Here is a 21,903-nt window from a genome sequence, read left to right on the forward strand (position 1 = left end):
AGTTTGGTATTTCTCTGACATAGTATTTACTGTCATCATGTAAAGCTGCTTGCATGCAGAATGAATACGCTTTGTTAAGCTGTTTTGTTTTATTTCCCTACAGAGCAAATTATTTCCTAGAACCAGCAAATTGCTTACTGGGATTAAAGGAAATGTAGTTTGGATTTAGAGAGGCTTTTGATTCTCGGAGTTGCAACACAAATACGAGTACACTTGCTCATTAAGTCACGAATAAGAGTACAACTATTTCACCCACGCTTACCGTTTATGTGCATCAAATGCAAAACGCGTTTTCTTTAAAATGCAATGCAAACATACAGCTTCAAATCTGCTAAGTCTAACGACTTCTGTGTCATTTTTTAAAGTGCTGGACTGGAATATCGTGGTGTCTTTTTCCTTATATGTTACTGCTGAGGAACGCCACAGTCACCACTGTGTCGACAGAGGTTTGTAGGTAGTTTGGCTGAACGTCTCCGATTGCTCTTGATTTGCCAAAGATGGAGTAGTCTTTTTATTTCTGTGAATGAACAGCCACTGATGAGGGTTTTTTGTTACTGAGGAAAGCCTCCCCTCTTATGAACTTAATCATGTTTATGTCTGCAAAGTTTTGCATGAATTAAGATTCTTGGTCTGCATTGAGAATACATAAATAGTTAAGAAAGACAGTAAAAGTCCATATGGCAGATGAATGCTCAGCCTTTTAAAATGATGACTTGGCTGCCAATATATCAGACACCCACCCTTTGCTGCTGCCAAATGGTTCATTGCCTCTCACTGACTCAATGTATGCATGCTGGAAATTGCTGAAGCTGGTTTTCTCATGGCTTTATGTCCACATAGGTATGACCACTGAGTGCAAGTGCATTTGAATTAGTGCTAACCTGATCCTATAGCTTTTCTTATTACGAACTGAATTTTCTAAAGTGAGTCATATATCTGTCAAGTTTCTCCAGTCTGCTTATTTTTTCAGACCTCTCAGAGTCTTTTGTCCAGTGTTTGAAGATATTCTCAAGGCTCATATCATTTGTGTACTTTATTGCCTCCTGGTCTCCTTTCTGTTCCATTCACATTCCTGTGACTCAAAAATCAGTCACAACAAAACATTTTGAGGAATGTCTTAATTCCAGAAATGCACTTGGAGACTGGTCGCACATCTTATTAATCTACACTGGTTTTGATCAAAAGCTCAGAAAAAGTGATGCAGTATTTTGATACTGGACGCGACCACCCTCTCAGTCCTCATTACCGTCCGTGCCTCCTCCACTTGTATCGCAGGTGAGTCGGCCTACGGCATAAGAAGGAGAATCAAAGAGATGTAAAAATCAGGAAATGTGATGATAGGCCGGATTTCATGAGAACAAAGCATTTAGATTATCTCAAAGAACTGAACCAACGGTTATTCTTTATCTAATTTTGAAATAAGGTTTTTCCAGAAGAGTATAAGAGACTTTCCTTGTTTGATGTGGCTGCCGAAGGTGTTAGTGATGTGAAAGGTGAAATATTATCTCTGTGTACAAACTGTGCTAATAATCTGTCCTTTGTAGTTTTAATGGCCTGAACATTTTATTCTGCATTTCAGCTTTGTTCATAGAAAATAAGACAAAGCAAAAAGCAGCTCAAAAATCCCTTTTTTGTTGGTTTGTAGAAAAGATTGATGCTGACCAGTAAATATGTTAGTGTCTATTTATCAAATGAGTCGTAATTTGTTTTGTGTCTGAAGTAATGATCGCTTGGGTCTTTGTGCTACTCTAAAAAGAAAACCTATAAATTAATTTTACCTTCTTTAATATGAACAAAGGACTTTGATTCAGAGCATTGTCTATCTTTCCCCCTCGCTCTTTGTTTCCATTGCTCATGGCGTTACTGAGAATGTTTTACTTCATCTTGTGTGTTTGATTGGCAGACTTTGACATGAGTGGGCTGCTTTCAGCCAGCCACTGATCTTTTTTAAGGTTTCTTCTGTCCCACGCCATTCTTGTCACATCTGTCATCTGCAAACTCCCACAGGACAGGCTTTGTTTAGAACCGATATTAGACCTTTTTGAAGGAGTTACCAATCTCGCTCAGGGAGTGCTTACTTGCAGTATAACAATACTTGCACATTTATTTTGAGCCATTAGGAGCAGCAAAAGCATTCAAAGTGAACCTGCTGTAGCTGTTCTCACTTGAGATTGAATAGCCACCAACGCTCACTGTGGGTGTCACAATAACGTTTGTATTTGCATAAAATTTAGGCATTTAGCTCACATTCCGTACCAGCACACAAAAACAAGGGGAAGGAGGACCTCAAGGGAATTTTAAAAGGGTTTGCCGGCGTGTTCTCTCTGTCGTTGAAATATATCAAAACCCAAATTCAGAACTTCTGAATGTAGAGCAAGGCATTTAATTTCTGATTTTTCCTTTCTCTTAATGCATTCTTTATAATTGGTTGGTCTTTTTCCATGCAAACCATATACTCCCCGTATATGTCATAAGATTTAGCACAATGTGAAAATCAACTTAGAACTTGTTTACAAAGCAGTCACGGTTCTTTATTTTGTCAAATGTTAAACTGCAAGACTGGCTTAAGAAAGGAAACTATGTATCAGAAAAGATGATCCAAATGTTTAAATGCCGTAGTAAATGCCGTAAATGTTTAAAGTAGTTGCCGTAAGCACATACATTTTTTTTTAATATCCTGAACAAAATTATCTTTTTAAAAATAATTTACATCTATTATGATTGAAAAAACAGACAGGTTTAAACTCTTTATAGCCAGTTGCGAGTATTTCTCTTCTTGCTTGCAGAAGTATAAGAATGTACAATGTACACCTAATTTTACAAAAAAATACCAACAAAAGTTTGGATGCTGTGTATAATGTAAATCAAAACAGAATGCAGTGACTAGCAAATCTGATAAACCAATGTGTAATTCATAATAAAATGTAGAAAACATTTGTAGCAACACGTCTTTAAAAACTGGAACAGGACCATGTTGATCACTGTGTATCATCTCGTCAACTTCTAACAACGGTCTCTACACATCTGACACCTGAGGAGACCAGTTGCTGGAACTCTGGCAGAGGAACGTTGTCCCATTCTTGTATGATGTGGGATTCTAGCTGCTCAACAGTCCTGGGTCTTCTTTATTGTATATTGCATTTCATGATGTGCTAAATGTTTTTGAAAGGTCTGGACTGTAGTATTCAAGTATTGCAAGGCCATCATTGAGAAAGATGTTGTGTGGATGGAAGCAAATGCTGCTCTAAAACCTGTATATACCTTTGACCATTGATAGTGCCTTTCCAGATGTGCAAATTGCCATTTCCATAGGTATTAATTCACCCCCACACCATCAGAGATACAGGCTATTGAACTGATAACCGAGAACAAGCTGGATGGTCATTTTCCTCTAGTCTGAAGAATGAGGGGTCAATGATTTCCAAAACAAATTTCAGATTTTGATGACTCTGACCTTTTTACCTCAGTCCATTTCTGATTGAGCTTTGGACCAGAGAAAATTTTTTACTGAACATGTTCACATACGGCTTCTTCTTTGCATGATAGAACTTTAACCTGTCTTTGTGGATGGCACAGTGAACTGTGTTCACAAGCAGTGATTTCTGGAGGCGTTCCTGAACTCATGCTGGGATTTCCATGACAGAATCATATCTGTTTTTAATGCAATGATGCCCGAGGGCCCGAAGATCACAGACATGAATATATATTTCTGGACTTGTCGCTAGCACGCAGAGATATTTTCCGATTCTTTTAAGGATATTATGTACTGAAGATGATGGAATATTCAAAGTTTTTGAAATTTTACATTAAGTGAAATTATTCTGAAATTGCTCCATAAATTGTAGATAGTTTTTTCCAGATTGCTGAATCTCTTCCCATCTTAGCCTCTGAGACTCTACCTCTCTAAGGTGCTCTTTTCATATCCATATGTTGCCAATTAACTAAATTAGCTGCTACATGTTCTTCCATTGTTTTGTTCTTTTTATTAGTAACAATTACTTGTCCTGCCTTTTGATGATCGCGTCCCAACTATTTTGAGATGTCTTGCCACCATTAAATTCAAGATTAGTCCATATTTTTCATTATGTATAAAAATGTCTCACTGTCAACATGTGACATGTTTTCTATGTTCTATCTTTGATAAAATATTGGTTTAGGACATTTGCAAATCATTGCACTCTGTTGTTTGTACAAAGCATCCAAGCATTTTTGGAATTGGGGATGTGCATTTTGCATGCTTTTACGTGTTGTTAATTTACAGTGAGAAAATTTGGTGCCTGCCTGACCATTTGAGTAACTAGAGGGAATGCATCGTTTTATTTCTTTAGGGGAAAGACAGGTATGGCTTTGATACCCCTCTCTATGTTGTCAGTGGTTGCCTCAATCAGGTGGTTATATTTCAGTAGATGGTGTAAATCCGGTTTGCATTGTCAGCATCTGACAGTAACAAGTAATAAAATGATGGCAGATATTTGGACCCTATTAGTTGGTTTGGTCTAGCCCCTCACAGCACACTTTGGCTGTCTCTGAGAATTGAACAATGCCCACTGAATCTAGCAAAACTTCACATAAGTATAAACTGTGATTGTACAATAGTTGATATGACAAAATGATTTGGTTAGTTAACTTTGTAATACCACCCACCTAACATCCCTTCACTGACAGCATTCAGCTGACTTTTTCAAAGGAACTTAATATGGCTTCCATGTTGAGTATAATGTGGCTGTGTTTAGTACTTTGCAGGTTTCATTCAACTTTCAATTTTTTTTAATCAAATATCAAAATGAAGACACTGCAATCACTGAAAATACAAATATATGAAATACAAATAAACAGTCATTTTTCATTCAGTTGCAGCCTACTTCTTAATCAACAGATTTGTATGTTGCAGAAGAAAACCAATAGCTTGTAAAACAGAACTGTCAAAAACTGTGATGTCTCCACAATCAATAAAACACTGCTGTGAGCGAAACACACAATTGTTCTTTGTTGTTTTGAGACCTCAATTCCATATTAAACCATGATTCTGATTGCTCTGTCACCCCATCTGTCTCTTCAAACACTAGATGTCTCTGGACTTGGGTATTTTATTGATGAGTCTTGTTTCTGCTGGAGTCAAAAATCACAGTGGAGGCTGCAGAATATGTGGTACCACAGCTTAACTGAGTCATCATGTTTTTACAGGCCTTGTTCAGCTTATCAGCCCAAAAACCTGTGTGTTTCCTGAAAGTACGCTAATCTCCCTGGTTGATTACATTGACCCCAGGCCATTGATTACTCACCGTCAAGGCTAGAATGTCATTGGAACACAGGCGGTGACCAATTTTCGCATCCTGGCACTGCTCTCATTCCCTCTCTGCTCAACCTGCTCCATTTATCCCCTCCTCTTTCTACTGTGTGGAAAATTGGCTTTGGCTGTAACTTCTCAAAGCTGAAATTAACTTGTTTTTATGATAGTCAGGGTTGTATATATTTCTTGTTTTTTTTCCAGTATATATTTACTGAGTAGAAATAAATTACAATTCTTAGAGGAGGGAGAAAGCTGTTGCTACGTTACCCTCCACTGTTTAATTTCCTTCTATGTCACGTTCACTTCTGGCAATCATAACAGCTGTCGTGCAGTTCAGCACTGTGGAGCTCCACTGTACACTGCCAGGCAGCTCTAGTTTTATACCAGATTGCTACCGTCCTTTAATTTCTTTTCCATTCTTCTCTCTGAGCTGGTCAGTTGAGGGCATAGAACGAGAGGCAATAAGAACAGAGGAAAACACTCTCAACCTGAATTCCAACTCTAATCTCCTCTCTGCTCTCTCCTCACCCTCTCAAGGAAAACAAATAAATCTCATCTTCAAATGTGGAAGCAGACAGCTGGAGGCTCGTGTTTTTGCTTCTCTCTGTCACTGGCCTTCTTAACCCAGCGGCAACTCCAATTTGACATTTTCTGTAAATAATAAGGAAAATTCATGGTATATTTTTGGGGGATTTTGATAATATTGGATATTTTTTTCTTCTTCTTTTTTTTTTATGTTTATTGTGCAGGGCAGGGTTCGAGGCTGTTACAGGATCATTTGTAGTTTATTCATGAATTAACACTTGCTCACATATGAGATTTACCAAACCAGGGAAATGAGCGTGTGGTCACATAGAGGAAATGGAGCAGATAAGCTAAAATGTTCACAACTCTCTGGCTCTGTTCAGAGAGAGATTGTTTATTGGGTCTGCATGTATTAATTGATTTAATCTTTTACCTGTGTGTCACTAAGAGCTTTGTTTAACTACGTTCAAACATGACATTCTTTTTTTATGGTTCAGACTGAGATAGCACACATAAATGAAGAAGTTATATGGAGGCAAAATTTATTAAAAAGGGAAATATTTTGGACTTCCATAATAGTCATCTATCATCACAGTCTGCCGTCCACTCCTAGGATATCGTAAACTGTTTTGTTATACTGGAAAATGTAAGTATATGAATGTAAACCTGCCAGTCCATCTCAGCTTCCTAATAAACACCATCAGTCAGTTGTTAATGTCAACACAAGGTTTGCAGCAGATACAAAGCTATATGGATTTATATCTACAGTAAGTTCAGAGATGATTTCACCTTTCAGGGGAAATGTGTGACACATCTTTCCACCTGTAAATTCAGGCACCTTTTCCAACAACTGCAAAAGTTACCTGCCAATTAAAAATGGGCAGTTGTTTGAATTAGTCAGTTGTTTTTTTTTCATTTTTTCTCTTTGCCGGTGGAAATATTTCTTTAGAATATTTTCAAGATTGTTTTTAAATCCTCTGCCAGAAGACATCTTTATCTGAAGGGCTCAGAAAGCTATTAAGATCTTGACGTGATAATGGCACACACTTTCAGAGCAAAGAGAACAGTCGGAGGTTTAGATAAGACAGACTCCACCTTTCACGTTATAAAGGTTTAATCCTTGGACCTAATTTGGAAAACCTGTTTTTGATTTCATGGATTTTAAAGTGTGATTAAGATAAAGGACAAGCTGACCTTTTTTTATGAGACCAATCTGTTTACTGCTTGTTTATTTGTGTTGCTTTTAGCATTAGTTTTATGTTTAATTTGCTTCTGTATGCCAGTTTTATCTATTTAAGCTGTTTATAACATGAGCCAAAGTCTGATTGTTAAAATCTGTCGAAAAAAATCAACAATATCCATGATATACTTTTTCACATGACTGTATACGCCTGTTTTATGGCCCTCAGAGCACCAGCTCAATCCAATACCCTCTCCATATCTTTCCACCATTTTCAACAATCTCTCATGTATATGTATAAGCAATACTCTGAGGAGAGTAGTTTGAGCAAAATTTCCTTTAAACCAACAGTCTCTGTATACATTTATGTTAATATTCTCTCACCAGAGCCAGACTTTACATTTATATTTCAGTTGATGCTGTGGCATTATTCAGTATCACTGCTGCACTGTATGTGTCTTGATGCCAAATACTTTCTTAAAGTCGATTTAATATAATTGAAGAACATTTTTACTTAATGAAGACAAAGATAGAGTTACATCTGCAAAAAAGGTTGTCTTTACAGCTTTAGTCATGGCAAGAAGAGGTAAATCTACTTCTTCTGTGCACTGGTGAAAACTTACTTTGCTTTTATATTACGCTGTTTTGTTGTAGTCCATTGAAATAAATAGAGAAAATGATTTCACGGTCAAGTGTTCGGCCAAAGCAGATTACAAGGCTGTTAGTCCACAATCCCTGCTTTTCTTCATCTAAAACTGGATTTTTCAGTTGGCTCTGTGCCCAGGAGTTACTTTGGCCCTAACCTGTGATATTAACCCAGCATGTTTTCTCCATGGGCAAAGACAGCAGGTGAAGTAAGTATATTTTGTTTCAGCTGGCAGACATTTACAATACGTCTTGGCACTCAGCTCATCACCAGTTTGTCCCTCTGTTTTTTAAAAACATGGCTTAACAGTGCTCTGCGTCAACCGAGTTAATTTGTGAATGGATGCATCAAATGTTGCCTAGCATTTTGCGATGTAAAACATTATTTCTATAAATTATTACCTTCGTCATCTTGTAAAAAAGAAACCTTCATTTTCAATATAAAACCCAACAATATCTACTAAATACCTTTTTTCATTGAGCAAAAAATTGATTGGACATTCAACTTAAGTCTTTTGTTAGACAAATAGACAGGACATAATGTTATGGGGTTTTTTTTCTATTCTTTTCAACATCGCCTTTGAATACAAGTACAGCAAACCAGCACTGCTGCTCTAAAAGATGCTAAGTAAAGGCAAATGACCAACAAAGAAAAAAATCAAGAATATGCAATGAATTGTGAACTGTGAAAATGTGTTCAAGTAGGAATTTTTTCTGTTTTTGTGTTCAAGCAGGGAAGGTTACTGGCACACAGCTGTTCTTAATAACCATCATTAGTGCCATCCAAATCACATGCATAATGATTCTAGAGTTGCAGCTTAGCCTTTATCCATTCACTTTCATTTGATTCTTAAACTAGCTGTCCATTGCCTTAGAGAGATATCAGCATGTGAAGCAACTGTTGTAATTGTCAAAGGAGGAGATTTATGTTGAGGGTGCAAATTCTTCTGCTATCTTTCATCATCAGAACGTTTGTCTTTCACAATCCTATTTAGGCTGGTCACATGACTTACAATACAATGTGCACTGATTCTTACTCTTTAGAGGATTAAACCTGGCTACTGGAACCACAAATTTGAGTTTTGTGTTTTTCGCTGAGTGACAAGCAGAAGAATTAGGAGATGGATTTCTCTCTTAAGGTTACATAACAATGATTTTGGTGATCCCTCTTTTTGTTCAGTTTGTGACATTTTATCTCTGAAAATTGCTACTCAGTAAATGGCACCAGATTTTGTATATTTTTCACAGGATCTGTAGGCAATGTATTCAAACAAGCAGAGTGATCCCCTGACTTCCACTTTTACAACAAGTGTGCAGGGCTCTGAAGTGTCATGCACTAAGTGCGAAACTCACGCAATTCACACTTTTCAAACACCATCACACCTTTTCTTCTGCAGTGAAAAACAAATTCACAACTGATGATGTTGTTGCATACAGTAGAAAGAGAATACTTGACACCTAATGTTGCCAACTTGGCCATTTTATTGCCAGATATAACTACTTTTCAGACACCCACAGGGGCTATTTATCTTTTATTTTTATTTTTTATTTATTCATTCATTCAACACAAGACCGGCAACACATTGACCATCATGCATTGCAGCCTTGATGAACTGTGGTAATGCATTAACTGTGGTGGTAACGCATTAACAGCTAACATTCACAGCTTGTTATTTTGTTACCTGTTGAGCATGTCCACATCTCACCTGAGAAGTGGCTCATCTCTTATTCTGTCTGGGTCACAGGACAGAGACAGTGCTTGTGAGATTACAGCAATACTTAAATTAAATTATGGGTGGGTACATTTGTTCTATGAAGATTTATATCCATGTCATGGAAAGAGATATATTATGTACAACATGTTCTCAACTGAAACCTATAAACTTGTGCTGTCCGTCACCTCAGATTTTGCCAGCTTATGTTTATGTGACATATGATTGTGAATATCCTGTTCGGAATTTTGAAGTTGTTTTGCATTCAAAAAGTGTCTGAAATGCTTCAGCAGCTGGCTCCCTCAACCCCATAATGAGACATCTATATAGTGAAAACTACAGAGGGAGTGAGGGAGTGCAGAATCCAAACACAACCTTGGTCTTAACAAGCTGCTTCTTAACACAATTTCAGACTTGTTTGATGTCTGACAGCAGAAACAATAGAATATGTGGATACAATCATTTAGCATATAGTATATGTGAACACAGACAAAACAACAGAAGTAAACGGATGCACAGGACTGGCAAGAAGAAGAATACAACATCTATGTGATGTTTTTCCCTGGAAATTGGTCATGTTTTTCATGGAATGGATCTTATTAGCTGCCTGAATGTTCCTCTTGCATCATTACAAGTTCAGACATCTTATTTTTTAATATATTTCGAACACACTCTACACTCTTCATGTTGGTGTGTGTGATTCCAGGTCAAAATGAGTTAGTTCAATATTTTAGTTCAGAATATTTGTTTTATGACAAATTATCAGCAGAATATTCTACTTTTCCATCAGTCTCAGGTGTACTCTGTCTAGTGCTAAATAGCAGTTTTTAACATGCTGACTCACAAAACGAAGTTATGTATGCTAGCATGCTAGCATGCATATGAGCAGATGCCTCATAGTACATCTGTGATCAAAATCAGTCTCAGAGAGCTTTGATTTAGCTTTTCAGCTCTTATTTTGCATGGATATGAAAATTTGGATTTTTGTGGTTGCTTTGCAAAGGAGCTAAAATGCCCCAATTTTCATAATTTCCCTCCTGACATTAAGCAGCCAGATTATGTCGTGGTTAGCAGATATACACTAACTACACGCTATGTGACTCATATATAGGAGTCACTCCCTATATGAGTTTTTGAGAGTTTCTTTCAATATTTGAAAGGTATGCAAGAATGGTGAAGTATAGAAATGTTTGTAATCTGATTCTTGTAAAGGGTGCTGAATTAAAAAAAAAGCCAACACAACTTTGGTCCTAAAAGTATATAGGCCTATATCCTGAGACATATTTTCACAAACAGTGGTAGCTTTGGTAGCCTTTTTTACTTGGAAAGTGAAATTGCATCTGCTCTTAGGGAATGTGAACGATGAGGAAGTCTCCCACTGCTCTTTTTAATAATTCAGCAGAGTGTAGCCTCTCTGGGCATTCACTGTGAAAGGGATCGTATGACCTACGGCACAGCAGCAAGTGGTACTGTGCGAGGTGGAAATGTGCAAAAGTGAAGTAGTCTCTTTATTACTGTTTTGGAGCTTTGAGAATTGTATGAATACTTCATTAAGCTTGTTATTTTACATTTTCAAGTAAAATAGTATTGAAATTTAATACAAAGAATATTTTGTTCCACTTTTTCAGTAATTTATGATATTGTGACACATTATGAGCCACATAATGTTGTCACATCGCTTATATGTTAAGCTTATTAAAACTCTTCTTCAAGGGAATGCATTTCTTTGTAGGGCCAACTATTCACAAGTTTCTATAAAAATAAAGTAATGAAACGTCATAAAATTCACTTTAGAAATGATTGTTGCAGTACTCAAAATCTGATAAAATGGGACCCAACCAGTAAAGGGTAAAATAACCTAGTTTAATGGCTTTTGACAATATTAATGTTAATATTGTCAAAAGCCATGGAGTAAGAGTACGTGGATTTGAAATATTACAGATATTCAAAATAGCCAAAATATTCAGCTGAGTCAAAGCAGAGCCAACAGACACCAAAGAAGTGCGACTTTTGGAACAGAGAAAGCTTTTAAACAGCAGACGTTTTTACTTACAGCTGGAAAAGCACAGGTAGAACTAAAAATGTCAACGATTGCTCACTTCTGATTAAGTGTCGACGTAGTGATCCAGCATGTAATATACCAACACTATGCAGCTGTACATGGAAGGCATGTTGGAAGGCAGTTTTTTTTTATGTTATTGATTTCACTTGAAAAATCAGAGTTCCTCTCTGGAGAAAGGCCACCCTGTTGCACCCGTGGGAACTGTTGAAGAGTCAAATAAATCACATCCTGTTGTTTTTTTCTAAGCACTCTCATCTCTTAGGGAAATATGTTAGAAGAATATTGGAAGAGTTAGAAAAAGACAGCTAAGTTGCATTGAGAATCCAACCACACTTTGTTGTAATGTGGATCTGCAATAGTGAATCCATCTATTTAGAAAATCCTCCACAAAGACTTTAGCCACTCTGTGCTTATCACATTGTCTGATAAACATTTTATTATACACATTATATTAGTAAAGTAGTATATAATGTGAAATATTACTTCATTGTCTTGGTTGGTAATTCCGAAAGGTAATGAAAAAATAGACTGTCCTCCACCATTATTTAAAAAAATAAGTGATCGTTAATAAGTGTGAGAGCATCTGCATGTGAACAGTAAAAATGTCATCCATGACATTTCACCTTGTAAAATTAATGTTTTTTAGCACTAACCATTATCCATTTCTAAGCCTAACCAAGTGTTGTGACAGCCTAAAGCCAACCAGGAAATTACAAAGCTTTGTCATAATGCAACCATGATAACCAGTGTAATAGTACAGTTGCGTTGTGAAAAAGAATATATTTCAGGTCAAACCATGCTTGTTTTTCTAATTGTACTAAAGTAGATGTTACTGCCTGAATTCAAAGAGGAAGAAAGAAAAGTTTTTTAGTGAGATGTTATTGTGCTGTTGATGGAACAGTCTTACATCTCATACGGTCCTATGGTTGAAGGTGGCACATTGAGCTGCTCCATCCAACCAACCCTCCCCCCTCCTTATGTGGACTTTGTGGCTTGTTAAATGATAGACTTGACAACAATGTCAACTCTGATGTGGCAACGCTTATAAGAGCTTCCCCTCGTGTTGTTTGTACTTTACTGGATGGAATTATAAGGGTATTTATTGTAACTGAGGATATGAACAAATAACAGGTATGACCATTTCAGTTGGAGGACTTGAGAACAGGTCACAAAAAGGAGAGATGTTGTTACAGGCTCACCCTGCTGTCCTCATTTGTATTTATGACTCACAGTTAATGTTACTGCATAAAATGATCAAGCGCCCTTTTAAATGTTGTGGGACTGAAGCATCTCCTTTTCTTCCATAAAGGATGGTTCAGTGTTTTCCAGGCTAAAGGAGATAATGAGAAAAACACTGAAGCTCCCTTTCTTAGCATTTAAGAATTCAACCAGCTGTCCTCAAAGCTGCTGCTTGGATGCTTTGGGGTAATTTCTTTCATTTAGGAACCTTCCAAAGCAACAAAGACTATTTGACTGAAGCAAAGTTCAGAACTGCGCTGCACTAGAAAGATAACATTGTTCCCTTTTAGTGATTTATGGACGTGACAATGTGTCCCACCCTAAATCAACTTTTTTAACTAAAATGTGTCAGTTTAACAAAGAAAATACTTGTATCGACCTTACCTGTCAGTTCACAATTTGACAATAATGACAAATAAGAAGAGGAGAAAAAAGAACAAGAAGAGTAGTTTGCTGTATCAGAATTATTTATCATGTCAAGAAGAGAAGGGTGTAATCTCATTTGTTCAATGACTCCTGGATCTCTGTTTTAGATTACGATGTCTGGTGAAGCAACTGGAGAGAGGAGAGGCTTCCCTCAGTGACCTCAAGAAAAACCTTGAGTATGCCGCTTCTGTGCTGGAATCCGTTTACATCGAGGAGACAAGGTAAAAAAAAAAAAAAAAAAAGAGTAACTCTGTACAGTTGAAAAAGTTTTGACTTGCTTCATTTATTGTGAACAACAGAGCAGCACTCATGATGGCCAGACTTTGCAAAATTGATGACTGTTACAATGGCAATTGATTTGAATAATGAGTCACACAGACTCACCTATGTGAGAATTGCAGTTCAACATAATGTTCAACCCAAAACTTGAGCTGCATTAATTGAAACACAGTAACTCACCTCCCTCCACACTGCACAATGAAACATTTGTTAGGACCAATACGGATTGATAACAGTCAAGGTTAACCATATTTTGAGACAATACATAAAAGATGTTCCAATCTATAACGAGATTGATATTATGTATCAACAGGGAAGCTGTAACTCAAAAGCCATGTTAGCGTTGGCTTTGTATTTGAGATACTTCCATTGTGGTTTACAATGTAGTTCTGGTCTAGAGTATTTGTCAGACTGTGTCCCAGATCATGAATCACTGTCCAGAACATGACTGAATGCTGTAATGACACTGATGTTGAGTAAAGTTCATGTAGCTTGCCAGCCCAAACATCTGTTAAGTACAAGAAAAGGCAACAGAATTTAATTCACAAATTCAGACCTTTTCAATGTCATAATTTTAATTAGTAAAAGACAGAAAATTCAATATTTGAAATAAATCACTTGATTCTGACTTTTATGTCATTCTCAACAAACGTATGTTTCAACCTTGCTCACTGGCCAAATTAAGTAAAGATTGATGGATGACTTATAAAGAGTTAGCATCTTATTGTGCTTAAAGGGTAATTGAAATCAAAGTTTAGGGGACGGAATGCAAAAATAAACATTGTAATCTTCAGCTGCAAAAGTAACGAAAACCTGCAAGACTCCTCAAGCATGCTCTGTCCTGATAAATCGTACACCCTTCAGGTCGGGCACCAAAACATTTAAGGCTCCAATACACTCCCATTCAAAAAAACTAATAATGAATCTAATAAAATACCCAGTTTTTATCTCAAGACGTGATGGTGTCATTTTCTAATTCCCTTCTTCTGATCAGTATGCTGGGAATCAAAATTAAATGAATATTGGACCTCAGGATATGTATTTATTATACATAAGTATCATTCTCCAGCTCAACTGTTTGGTCCAAATATGGTCACTTCTTGCTCCAAAAACACTGGTTTAAAAATGTCATTTTACAAACAAATAAGTGATGTCAGGGTGGTTTCACCCATCTCTTATATACAGTCTGTGAGCACCACCCAAAGACTCGTGATTGCAGCAGCTACAGACCATCAGTTCAGCATCATAAAGTTCCCCCAACCACCAACTGACCAACTGTTGTGGAAAGACTTCCCAAAAGCAAAAAAAGAAAATTGGTCAAATTTGCTCCACCTCTATCAGCTGCAATATGAAAGCACTGCTTACACGTTATTGCATAAATGACCATGACAATGACTGGAGCCATTTAAAACATTGTACATAATAACCACATAATTTTGCAGAAGTTTGTACATATCAAAAACGCAGTCAAAACACAGAAACACTGGACTCAAATTCAACAGAATCGATGCTCTGTAACAGCTGGATGTATAAATAACTTTTTTTTTTTAATTATTAGGGGCTTATTTCCATTACATTCCAGTTAATATAGGTTTATTTGTGGTTAAACCAGTGTTTCTCAATTCCAGTCCTCATGACCCACTGCCCTGCATGTTTTCGATGTTTCCCTCCTCCAAGACACCTGATTCAAATGATCAGCTTGTCATCAAGCTCTGCAGTGGCCTGATAAGGAGCCGGAATTAAGAAACCCTGCGGTTAAACCTAAAAGCTACCCTGACAGCTTTTAGTTCCTTTAGTTAAGTTTTTTTCTTTTCTTTATGTGGTATCACTACTTTTTCTTTGATAAACTTTCTTAATACGTGTTTTCTTAATTTTTGCACCACCGAATGTCTGCGTGGCAAACATGGGCAGATGGTATGTACACTTGACAAGACCTCATCTTTAATGACAGACAGCAAAACAAAACAGGCTGTTTGTCACTGTGTTCTCACATTTAAAGACTGTTTGTGAACTTCCTGACCTTCTACTGAAGTTAGAAATGAAAAGGAACTTGGCAAAGGTCCTGGAAACATTGCTCTCATGGCAAAATATTGTTAACACATGGTAAAGATTAGAAAATAATTGAAATGTCAATAGTGGAATGATGGTCCAGAATCTGAGCTATAACCAGGCTTATAGAATTATGTAAACCTCTCATCATCTAGATCCAAACAGATTAGGGTCAGTAATGACCTGACCACTCCAGGATTGAGGATGACAAACCAGCCTGTGCAGAATCCATGAAGCAACCTCATTATCAGTGGAATGTGAATGCTTTCTCTTTGCCATAAGAACATGTTTTCGATTCAGAGACTTTGCTTTTCATCCCTCACGCCTACATAGTCATAGAGAATCATTTCACACAATTGGATTTGTATTCAGAATTCTGGTGTTTCTGAGATGTTTCAATATTACATAATAGGTGATATTTGATGAGCAGGTCTAGGATTTGTGTTTTATCCCCTGTGGAAGATTTCAGTTACCCCTTAGTCTTTGAATGTTTTGTCATGTACTTATCATGTTCCTACTTCCAGGCGATTGGTGGACACAGAGGATGAGCTCAGTGACATCCAGTCTGAGTCGGTGCCTTCGGAGGTGCGGGACTGGCTGGCCTCCACCTTTACCAGACAGATGGGCCTGATGTTGCGACGAAATGAAGAAAAACCTCGCTTCCGCAGCATCGTCCACGCTGTTCAGGCTGGCATATTTGTAGAGAGGTAAATTGTGCAACATGGAAAAAACATATTCACAGCCACAGAGCATGCAGTCCCAGATCGTCAATTATTTATGTGGACTGTTACATTTAACTTTCACCCTCTGAAGTTGCCAATCCATCACTTGTGAACCAAAATTAGAGTTGCCTACAGCAGTCAACACCTTTAATTTGTTCCTGCATAACAAATGAACAAGGATAGGGCTTTTGCACATTGCAATGATTTGTCCCTGAGTACACTTTAAAATCATTACATAAATGACATTTTGAAACCAACTGAGTATATTTTTGTTTGATGGGCAAACAAATTCTGTTGAGTCTTGTAACTTGTTTGCTTTAAGTGCATTCTACTGCTTTTATTTACTCTGCTTTATGTCGATATTTTTATTTTATTGTAGTCGCTTATTTGTCAATTTGCCACCTACACCTCAAAAATGACAAACAACTATATGTAGAGTCTATGGAGCTCTGCATAGTTTGCATTTGACAAATAGGTGGTATAGCTTACAAAAGAAAATCTAAACAAGAATTTCAGTGGCAAGAGAGACGTGGAAAAAACCAACTGCCATAGATTGATTGTTGTAACCACAGCGGTGTTTGAAAATTTGGAAACCCTCTAGAAGTATCTTGCCTAGAACTACTCTAATTACATAAGCGATACAGAAATATTATATTTGGTCATTTATTTTTTGAGGAAAATTATCTCATTTTACATATATGAAAATGGCAAAGTGAGTAACTCTTTACTTTCAGTTTCTTATGTGATACCCTTTTCCCTGCAACTGAACATTTCTGGTAACTATTAATCGGCCCTGCACAATGGGGAATGGTTAGCCAATGCTTCTGAATTCAATAGCTTTATCTTTAAGATATCGATTAGTTTCCTTATGGTATCTGCTTACCTCTGAGACCTCCACAGCCTTCATAGTGGTTAAAGGTCAGGACTTTCAGCAGGTAACTCCAAAACATTCCCTTCATTCCTCGTTAAGGAATTTTTTGATCACTTGAGGTCACTGAGGGAATGTGCTTAAGTTTGTTGTCTTGCTGTATGACTCAGTCCGCAGAATTCACTGATATAATTCAAAACTCATTGTTCTTTCAAACGGTAAGCCCTCTGAAGGCTCCAGAGGATGTAACAAAGGAGGATTAAACTGTGATGCTAAACCATCCCCATGTTCCACAGATGGGAATCAGGGAATAAAGTATTTTAATTTCTCCAAACATAAGTCATATCATTTACATTTCAAAGTTTTGTCTCATGCATCTACAAAAGTTTTTCATAAACTCTGTATTTTCTATTGTATACATTCTAGGTGATGTCATTGTAAACTGATAATAAGTCATACGTCTAAAATCAACGTATGTGTGCACCAAAGCTGGTGGCCAAAAGCTGGTGGCGGCCTGGTATCAAAAATTATAAAATGTTTCACGCTGTTTAAAAACTGATGTGGTCCTTGAAGATTTCTGTTTTGGAAGTGTACGTGTGCACTCTCTGCTCCGTGCAGTTTCACCTGAGTTGACTATATATCATCACAGCCTTGGTGAGCCTGGCTAAGCACAATCATTCAGAACGTTACAAACGGCCCTCTCTCCAAGGCTGTGCTTTATGAAACAATAACATGCAGCATGCTTTTGTTTATATGAGTAAGCCTCAAACATGTAAGCTATAATCTTGCTTAATCTGTCTTTTCAGAGGGCACTCTGTTGGTTCAATGAAAAAAAAAAAGATTGGAAAAGGGAGGATGAGAGTCACTAGGTGGAATAGTGTGGAGTCTGAGTGTTGCACGGTTATTTAAATGTAAAAGGATATCCACCTTCCCTGATAAAAGTCAGCACTTTTCTTAACAATGTTTCCCAGTCCTTTACAAGAAGAGATGTCAATGGAAACCTATACTGGCATAGTATGAGATTTTCCTGTTTTTCACAAATGATTTATATATAGGGGAACACAGAAGCAAAGTCCAATGACTCCAATGATATCATTTGAAATGACACACCCTGTTTTGCAGTTTGAGACTGAGTTAAACAAATATGTTTTCTATCCCTTGTGTATGATAAAGCCTGGAAACCTTTTCCACTGGAAAAAACTTTCAACAGCATTTACCTCCTCTCAACTTAACCTTTCTAGCATAGTTTCACACTGAGTTGTGTTGATCTGAAGGTTTAGTCATGGTGGGGAACCTTCCAGGCTGTGGTTTGGGGCTGGTGTGGTAACCTCTGGTGTTTACACTCAGCAGTGCTCTGCATTTGATGTTTTTATCTCATCCAAACAGGATGTACCGACGTACCTCCAATATGGTGGGACTCAGCTACCCTGCGTCTGTCATATCTGTGCTTAAGGTATTAATGTGTGCGCACACATGAAAGCAGAAATAAAAATAAAAATAGAAACACAAACGAACACACATTAATTAGAAACTGGCTCAGCACCATCCTTTTAAAAAGTATATTTTGTATTAAAATCTCGTTTTTTTCTTTTCTTTTCCACACAGAATGTTGACAAGTGGTCATTTGATGTGTTTGCTCTGAATGAGGCCAGCGGGGATCACGCATTGAAATTCATATTCTATGAGTTGCTCACCAGATATGATCTCATTAGTCGCTTCAAGGTAAAGTCCAAAGGTTATAACATACTGCATCACTGGTTGTTGATACACTTTTGTCGATGTCATTAAAACAGACACAGGGAAGAACCTTCAATGTGCCTGATTTGACAGGAAAACTCTTTTCAGTCCCTTAAGACCAAGATTATGTTGTTGTATTTCCACAATGATAATTTTATGAAGAAGCCTGGACATACTTCATTTCCCCTGATAGTTGTGCTGCTCATTTTCCTCTTTTTCTACTAGCTAAGACTGATCCACATGAAGTAGCAGTATCTGGTAGCAAATAACACGAGCAATGAAGCGGATGTGAATATGGAATTATTGTCTGCAGTAGCCAAAACGATTCACGATGCATGATTTTATGACCCCAATTTCAGATGCTGCACATATTTAGACTGCATGTGGTCATCACAACAAATCACTAGCTGGATTGGTGAGGTTTCTGACTGTTTGCAATGTTTGTAGCTCATTTGGTGTTGTTTTGTTTGGTGTCAGATCCCAATCTCTGCGGTGGTGTCATTTGTGGAGGCCTTAGAAGTTGGATATAGCAAACACAAAAACCCCTACCACAACCTGATCCACGCTGCTGATGTCACACAGACTGTACACTACCTGCTACTCAAGACTGGCATGGTGGTGAGTGGAATACACAGGTTATATGGCATGATGTATTTCTGGTCTCTCTGCATCTACAGAAACATTTTGGGTGTGTTGGTTAAGTTCTAAGGACAGAGGCTTAGTTTGTGAAATCAAAGAGGTATTTAGAACATTTTTGTCAGCTGACATGTGCCAGATTAATTGTAGCTTTGCCTGACATGCCGCTCTTAAATATGGAATTTTTTTTTTTCATCTTGGAGAATCCATCAGCCATCCTTTCGTGAAATGAAGATGCGCCCTTTACTCTAAAATAAAACTACTGTTAAAATCCAATTTTTCTCAGAGTAGGCTTGAGAACATCATCCCGCATTTTAAGACTGCAGATATGAGTGGAAATATTTGGACACTGACAATTTAAGTAATTTTGGATGGTTACAACCATATTCATGTTAGATTCGTTTAAATCTAGATGTGTATCTCTATAATTACACTTGTCAATATATATATTTTATAATATTATTGGCTTAAAATGCAGACTGAATTTGAAGGTATTTACATCAACATTAGATCTCATTTCAGCCCCTGAAGAGATGCTTCTACACCCTTTAATTTGTATGTGATTTCCATCAATTTAAAACTGAAAGACTACACTTTGAGCCCATATTCATCATAAAACTTGAATATGTTTTGATAAGCTGCTAGAATAAGAAAAACTGTCAGTTTTAACATATTTCTGAACCAAAGTGTTTGTGTTCAGATGTGGGAGTTTTCTGAAATCAAATATTTTGTATCGCTTAATCTCTCACAATAAGATTACTTCAATTCCACTTCAAATCATGTTGTTTTATTCATTCTATGCATGCGATAACCTATATTTCTCTACTTATGGGAGTGACTTCTGGGCATCTGTGAAACAACATTCATTTAGAAAATAATTAAAAAAAAACTCCAATAGTCTGTGTTCAAAGTCTCCAACTACCCAACCAGAAGGCTGCCCCCGCTCGCACTGTTTTTATTTAATCACCTTAATAAGGTGGCTGCGACAGCTGTCGACATGGTGTGTTTCTTCGGGCTGTGCCTTGCAGAGTAAACCACATTAATGCCACAACCACAGGCTCCTGGGAGAGCAGGAGAACAGCATCTATCATTTCGCAAGCCCTCCAGACTCCATTAAATCAACAATCAACAGGTCATTCATAAAGCCGGCCCATAAGGAAATACAGAGCGGTGGATCGGCCATCTTGTCCCCACCCAGTCTTTAATAACTCCCCCACCACCCACTGTTGATTAGTCACCAATATTGACTGGGCTTCCTGAGCTAAATCCCCTCTCTGAGCACACTCAGATGGATGCACATCTCAGAGTAAATTGCCCACTCACTGTTGTTTGTTGATGCTGCATACACTCACATATGAACCATGTCCTGATAAATAAAAGCACATGCAGACGTTAAAAAAATATTTTGGTTCCAACTTCATAGATATTTTCTTTATGTATGTGATGGTAAACTGATTATCTTCTGGTTTCGGACTGTTGGTCTGATAAAAGAAGGCATGTGAGGACATTGATAGATTCTATAAATAAGATTACTAGATCAGTTCCCAGTAAAATGGGACATGACTTTTGTATTTATATTTGGTGATATTAACAAATCAGACTGAGAGGTTGTCTTGGGGAAAAAGGAAGGAGGGTGTTAAAGGAACAGCGTCAAATCTGATTCTCAACAGCGCTTATCGTACCTTCCTTTTTGCTTTTCTAATCTTTCCTCGATCTCCTTCTCCCCATTTGTTTCCTTTCATCACTGGTGGTAATGGATTCCTCATGCTAAACTCTCCTCTGCACCCTTTCTGTCACGTTCTTCCCCAACAACTTTATGCCACGATGTGCTATTCCCTGTATTGTCCTTCACTGGCTTCTCATTTCTCTTGTCTAATCTCCATCCACTCTGTCATCTCATGTTCATTACTTTACCATACTGTTTTCCTGTCAATGTCTCTTACTTTTCCATCTCGTTACCTCCCTCTGCACAATTCTCTTCCCTCTCTGATATGTTGCTCTTGATATTCCCTTCCAACTACTTATCTTTACCTCCCCCTGCTTCCTCTCACCCTCTTCACTTCCCTCTCATCTTTTTTTTCTTTGCCTCCAGCACTGGTTGACTGAACTTGAGATCTTTGCCATGATCTTTGCTGCAGCGGTGCACGACTACGAGCACACAGGGACCACAAACAACTTCCACATCCAGACAAGGTAATGGATGATAAAATCAAAAATGCATGGCACTGACTCACCCGATCAATGTTTTCATTTACAACACGGGGGCTTTACGATCGCCTGCAGTGCAGTAATGACAGAATGAGTGTGCAGATGAACTCCAAACTCCCCCAAAAATGTGTCCTTTATTCCAAATCCCATATGACTCAAACCTAAAAGTTGGGGAGACCACAAACTTTTTTTCAAGTACATACATATTGTATATTCTGTACAATTGTTCTGTTATACATTTTACAATCTAGGACCATTTTCTTCAGCCTCTTAGTAAAAACTGAGAGATACTTTTAATTTAAAAATACTTTCTTAAACTTTAATG

At 37.5% G+C, this 21,903-nt stretch overlaps 1 protein-coding gene across 6 annotated transcripts in view; it reads left to right on the forward strand.

The window, feature by feature from the left end:
* The window catches only part of pde1cb (phosphodiesterase 1C, calmodulin-dependent b), a 78,655-nt gene that overhangs the window by 38,665 nt on the left and 18,087 nt on the right, over nucleotides 1–21,903 (forward strand). For all 6 annotated transcript variants that reach the window (XM_072364236.1, XM_072364239.1, XM_072364238.1 and 3 more), the window contains 6 exons: nucleotides 13,187–13,300; nucleotides 15,932–16,114; nucleotides 18,384–18,450; nucleotides 18,603–18,719; nucleotides 19,212–19,352; nucleotides 21,463–21,563. In XM_072364236.1, coding sequence (XP_072220337.1) covers nucleotides 13,187–13,300; nucleotides 15,932–16,114; nucleotides 18,384–18,450; nucleotides 18,603–18,719; nucleotides 19,212–19,352; nucleotides 21,463–21,563 — 723 coding nt within the window. The remainder of the gene's footprint in view (nucleotides 1–13,186; nucleotides 13,301–15,931; nucleotides 16,115–18,383; nucleotides 18,451–18,602; nucleotides 18,720–19,211; nucleotides 19,353–21,462; nucleotides 21,564–21,903) is intronic.

Source organism: Leuresthes tenuis, unplaced genomic scaffold (assembly GCF_036924035.1).
Source record: "Leuresthes tenuis unplaced genomic scaffold, fLeuTen1.0.hap1 SCAF_14, whole genome shotgun sequence".
Taxonomy (NCBI): Eukaryota; Metazoa; Chordata; class Actinopteri; order Atheriniformes; family Atherinopsidae; genus Leuresthes; species Leuresthes tenuis.